Here is a 5997-nt window from a genome sequence, read left to right on the forward strand (position 1 = left end):
ATGTTTGTTATTCTTGAGGTATCTGCATTTTTAATTTTCAAAAGAAAAAGAAAAGCATTAAAGAACTGCAAATAAACTGCACATAATTCAAATACATATAAGTAAAGCTTGTATACATCAAAAACCACGCTATGGCTATTTTTAGAAATTATCCTGTTTGCTTTTCTGTGTGCTTTTAATTTTTTTTAAGTCATAGGAGGAAAAAAATGAAAGCAGCAAAGAAATATAAACATATACACACACATATATCTGACTATATAAAAAGAAAAAGCTCTACAATCACAAAACACCATATGAGCAATTCTATATAATTTGCTGCGTTTTCTTATTTTTAATTTTTGTCAAGAGAAAAATAAAAGACGTTGCCTAATTGGAAACGTGACTTTCTATTATTAAAATTGTGGGAGTCCATTTTAATGTGTTTATCTTGCTGCTAGTCTATAATTTATATTTCAGCGTGGAAATTTGTTTGTATGCCTGTGACAGGTTAATGCAGTTTAAACATGCATTTTTCTTTCGTTGGCTGAATGGTTAAATCGTTACTCAAAAGATTTTAAGTTTCAATTTCAACCATGAGAGGATTCTTTGCTTTTTACAAGGTTAAAAATGTTTCTGGTTCGAAAATTAATTAATGGCTACGTAGCGGCTCTATTTAGGGAATTGGTACGGACCCTGGGTTGACAGCGGGACTGTTAGATGAGAAAACTTTTTTTGGGGGGGTGAAAACTCGGGGATATTTTAAATCTGATCGGAGAGCGGTAACAGTGAAACGCAATCCCAGCCCGCTTTACTAACAATCGTAATTATGAATCGAAAGACATGTCAGGTATAAGCATTTTTTTCCCTTAAAAAAAAAGTTTCGCGGACTCCGCCGGACACCCAGCTGGCGGAGGACCAGCGGGCGAAGGGGGGGCGAAGCCGGCAGGCTGCCCAGAAGTTACGATCGGGGAGTTTTCTCTTTATTAAAATTACCTGGCTCGCCGGCAGAGGCAAGAATGCGAAGACAAGATAATTTCTTAGGCTGTTAGGAATCACTTAGCCCCGGTGGGCCGCGCGTTCCGAGGGGTGTCCTGCCGGCCGGGGCGGGTCCCGCCGCCCCCGCGGGCTCCGGTGCGTCAGGGGCGCGTCAGGCGGGGCGGGCTCCGCGCGGGCGGCCGCGGCGGCTGCTGCTGCGGCGGCGGCGGCGGCGGCGGCGGCGGCGGCAGCGGCTGCGGCGGCGGCGGCGGCGGCGGCGGCGGCGGCGGCGGCGGCGGGTGGCGGGCGGCGCGCACCGGGCCTCCTGCTTCTCGCTCCGAGGCAGCGGGGACGGACGCTCCCGAGAACTCTCTCGCCCGCGGCCGGCCGCGCTCGGACGGCGCGCGCCGGCGGCCCGGCGGTGCCAGCATGTCGGCTGCCGTGGCGTGCCTGGACTACTTCGCCGCCGAGTGCTTGGTGTCCATGTCCGCGGGTGCTGTGGTTCACCGCCGCCCGCCGGACCCCGAGGGCGCGGGCGGAGCGGCCAGCTCGGAGGTGGGTGCGGCGCCGCCGGAGTCCGCTGTGCCGGGTCCGGGGCCACCGGGGCCCGCGTCGGTCCCCCCGCTCCCCCAGGTCCCCGCCCCTAGCCCCGGCGCGGGCGGCGCCGCGCCCCACCTGCTGGCTGCAAGCGTCTTGGCTGACTTGCGCGGCGGCTCTGGTGGGGGCTTCGGAGAGTACTCCGGGGAAGTTCTGCGCGACTCGTCCGGCTCCTCCGACCCGACCCCGTGCTCCGGCCCGACCCTGGGCTCCCAGCCAGCCCCGGCCTCCAGCGCAGCCGAGGTCTCGGGACCCATGCACTCCACCGGCGCGCTCGAAGTCCCTGGCGCGCCAGCCGTCCCGGGAGCGCCTGCCCACCCTGGCGCGGTGTCTGGCGTGGCCCCTGGGGCCGGCCCCGCCCCCGCCACGGGTCCAGGCCCCCGTCGGAGGCCAGTAACACCTGCTGCCAAGCGCCATCGCTGCCCCTTTCCGGGCTGCAACAAAGCCTATTACAAGTCATCACATCTGAAGTCCCACCAGCGCACCCACACGGGTGAGCGCCCTTTCTCCTGCGACTGGCTCGACTGCGACAAGAAGTTTACGCGCTCCGACGAGCTGGCCCGCCACTACAGGACGCACACGGGCGAGAAACGCTTCTCCTGCCCACTCTGCCCCAAGCAGTTCTCTCGGAGCGACCACCTGACCAAGCACGCCCGCCGCCACCCATCCTATCATCCTGACATGATCGAGTACCGGGGGCGCCGTCGCACCCCCCGCGTCGACCCGCAACCCGCCAACCTGGTGGACAGCTCCGGCTCCGTCCCCGGGCAGGTGCCCAGCTTCACCACCTGCTTGTCTGACAGTCACTGCTGTTAGTCGTTCCCGCAAGGATGATCCCCCAGGCCACTGTCCTTGCTTTTTCTCTGCCCATCCCTCTTTCCCTGAGTGATTATATCAAGGCACAGACTGGCTTCTCCGCTTTGGCGGGTGTGGGTGGGGGGAGGGGGTCCAGGCAGGCATGTTGGACTCTGGGGAGGGACTGGGGGCCCGAAAATAGCAAGAATTCTTACAACACGTATATCATCCAAAAGGGGGGGATTGCCTCAAGACAGACCCCCGGAACTGATAAGAAGGGATGAACCCCCGTACTCTCCAGAGTCCTGAAGATTCTCCCTTCCATGGGAACCAGAGATGTGAAACTGGAATTCTCAGGTGCCTGAGGAGCTCTCAGTCTCAAAAGACTCTGGTGTCTTACCCACCCTCCAGGGCGGACCTTGGAGAGGGTGTCAGGGGTGGCAGTCTTGGGAATGTCCAGGACTGGGATGGTGAGAGGCCTTTGGAAACAGAAATGATTTCTATTTCTGTAAACAGTGATGTTTACTAATGTATTTTTAGTATCTTTTAAACAGGGATCCCAGGTTGATAGGAGGTCGATGTCCTCCGCACCCCAGTTGCCCCAGCTACCTCTGCTAGGAGAGGCCATGTAAGAATCCATGTGGATGGATGGCTGGGAGATGCTTCTTGGTGTTTGGGGAGTGGCATGCGTCTGTTTGCAGGTCCTGTTGCAAGGGCTGAAACCCTGCACTTGCGTCGTTGTCCTAGCTTTTCCTGTCATTTGGAGTCCTACTTGGGGTGGTGACTTCCTGGCTCACTCACAATGAGGTTGGTCTAAAAATTTGGAAACAATCATAAATGCACCAGAAATAAAAGGGTGGGCCAGGTGAGTTCCCACTTCACCAAGAGGGCAAACCCAAGTGACTGTGGTTGGGACAGGTCCAAATGAAGACCTTTCAGAGTCATTGTTAAAGTTCAGGGAAATAAGGGCTTTTGGTCCCAGCTGCCACTCCCAAGTAACCTTAGGTGTGGTAGATTCTGTTCATTTCTAGCTAGCTAGTGGGTTATTTCCCTTGGGATCTGTGCATTTTTGTTTCTGCAATAGGTGAGTTGGTGATTTTAGGAAAGGGAAGTGGGAGTGGCTTCTTTCAAAAAGCCAGCTGCCCTGGATTTCGGGAAGGGACAGAAAGGTGAAAGTTATTGTCATATGGAAGGACCCTTCTCCCCTGACCTTGGAGCCCCTCCGTGTTGCTCCCTTAGTGCAGGAATTGAGCTTCACCAGTATGTATTTTTCTCTGTGTTTCTGCTGCTATGATGAAATTGTTGGCCACTCTGCTTATGTATGTGTGAATGTGACCCTTTCATTAGAGATGAGGCTGAAAGGCATTTCCTGCTCTGGTAAAGTCCCCTTTGGCCCCCCTCCTGAATATCTTGTAATAGTCCATCAGTCACACTTGTGAAGGATGCCATACTATCAAAGGACCATAAGAGGCATCTAGTTAGTCAGACTGCTTTCCCCTATTTTGCAGATGAAGATACTGAAGGCTAGATAAGCTCAAAGTCACATGCTGAGTTGCTGGCAAAAGTCATAACTAAAATTTAGTTATCTGGCCTTCTATCTGACTCTTTCCATCATGCTTAGTTACCCAATCTGGGCTCTTAGTCAAAGGGCACCACTCTTCCTTACTGCCACCAGGATCCCCTTCTTCTCTATTCACTATCACTTCTATGTTCCTTCAGCTGTCCAGTTCCCGCTGAACCCTTTGCCTGTTGTGTTTAACCCAAAAGCTGTTATCTAAGCAGGTTGAGTACATTCCCTCCTTCCATACAATATGGACTTAAGGTGGGAATGCCTTTATCTTTTAATCTGGTAGATTACTTTTCAATGCCAGTTTCTAGTCCTGGGCACTCTAGCTTCCTTGAGAGAGTAAGTGATATGAACACAGGGACTCTACTAAGTGCTCACTACATTAAGTGAAGGAAAGGTATTTAGGAAGGACCCAAAGGGTATAAAGAAGTACAGTGTTTCCCTGTTGAGGACTAAGCAGGGTGAGTGGAGCTCTCCTTGAGTTACATGTGGGAAGAGGAGGCCCCCAGTTGTGAAGGCGGTTTTGGTGGTGGGAAGTCCTTTGTTTGCTTGTTTTGTCTCCTCAGCTGGGACTTGATAAGAAGGGCACTCTGGGGCCCCCTTGAGGACGGTGACTTCTCCTTTGTCCCCTTCAGTAGAAGAGCTGCCGTTGGGTAGGCGGACCAATGAAGTTAATGTGAGAGAAACTCCCACTGACCATTCTGGAATTGGGCTCAAGAAAGCGTGATGTTTCCTATCACCATCTGATAAATAATGTTTGATTTTCAATCTCCCCAGTAGTGTCCTTATTTGAGTTCTTGTACCTTGGGGACTTTTGTCTGGGATTGGCCTCTGACAGTCTAAACGCGGCGTGTCTTTCACTGACTTCTCCAAGGACTTGGGGTGGTGGGAAGGGAGACAGATAATGGGAGCAATATTTGTAGGCTGGTCTTTCTTGGCCTTGGGTATTGTTTTACCCTTTTCACTCCAGCAGCCAGAGAGCTCTTGACGTTATTAGTGAAATGCCTTGAAAGGGCCTTCCTAGTTTTATTAGTGTTTCTTTTGCTTCCTTTTGCTAGTCAGATGGACCTTAGCAAGTGAATATGTCTGGAGTTTGGTGGAGTCGATCTGAACCTCTGGCCCTTGCCCTGCTCCCACCATCCTGAGTTTTGATACAGGAATGACCTAGTGACAGAATCTATTTATCAAATTCTTCCTGAAATATAGGTTGGGGGCTGGGTGTGAATTCCATGTCAGCCCTTGGGCATGAGGGAATGGGATCCCCTGTCCCTGCTGGAAGGGAATGAAAAGTACAGGCTTTGTCCCACCTATGGGGACAGGAATCTTTATTTGTCCTTGTTTTCCTATTCTCCTCCAAGTAGACAGTTGTATTGGAATTCACTCTTGGCCCCTGTCTGCACCTCTTACTCACTTGTCTCCAAAGAAAGATTGTATTCTCTGATCGAGACGTAAAGAAGAGGGTCATTATGAACACACATTCTCACTCACTCTAAGCTCTCTTCTCTTTTTTGAACTTCTTGGCTTGCTATATGTACCCACACCACTCAGATTCCAGCTTTCATATGGTAAGCACACCTTCTGTGGGCCAGGCTTGCCTCTCGTACTTCTTTGCCTGCTATCTGTACCCACATCACTCAAATCCCAGCTTTCATATGGTAAGCACACCTGCTGAGGCCCAGGCCTGCCTTCCAGAGGCAAGTCTGAAGAGTACTTCTCTCTGTCTCCACTTTCGGAACAGCCATGCCCCCTTGCAACTCCCCAGGTAAGTGTTTCCTTTGTATATTCTTTGGGTGAATAATCCCAGTAGAGGGATCAGAAAGGGTGTGAAATGCAGTGCAGGGGTGGCTTTGGAAAGCCCAATTTGGCTATAGGTACAGCCTTCTCAACAAAATACTGATATTTTGATCTTCATTGGTCTGATTCTTGTATCTATTACCTAGTTGGTTGAGAACTTAGAAAGGAAATGGATGCAATTAATTGTTCTCCTTAAGCCCTAACACATGCAAATATGCATTGGCTACTAAATCGTGAGAAATAGGCAATCAGACTGGAATTAGGGCACCAAAATAAGATGAAGATGGAAC

At 51.4% G+C, this 5997-nt stretch overlaps 1 protein-coding gene across 1 annotated transcript; it reads left to right on the forward strand.

Annotated features, from left to right (window-relative positions):
• Positions 1384-2884, forward strand: KLF14 (Kruppel like factor 14). Its single transcript, XM_013963448.2, has one exon. The coding sequence runs from the start codon at positions 1384-1386 to the stop codon at positions 2365-2367; it is 984 nt and encodes a 327-aa protein (XP_013818902.2). The 3' UTR covers positions 2368-2884.

This window comes from Capra hircus, chromosome 4, assembly GCF_001704415.2.
Source record: "Capra hircus breed San Clemente chromosome 4, ASM170441v1, whole genome shotgun sequence".
NCBI classification, from domain to species: domain Eukaryota; kingdom Metazoa; phylum Chordata; class Mammalia; order Artiodactyla; family Bovidae; genus Capra; species Capra hircus.

Bases quoted from the DNA above. Each gene is read 5' to 3' on its own strand.
- KLF14 (XM_013963448.2), top strand. From the start codon at position 1,384: ATGTCGGCTGCCGTGGCGTGCCTGGACTACTTCGCCGCCGAGTGCTTG.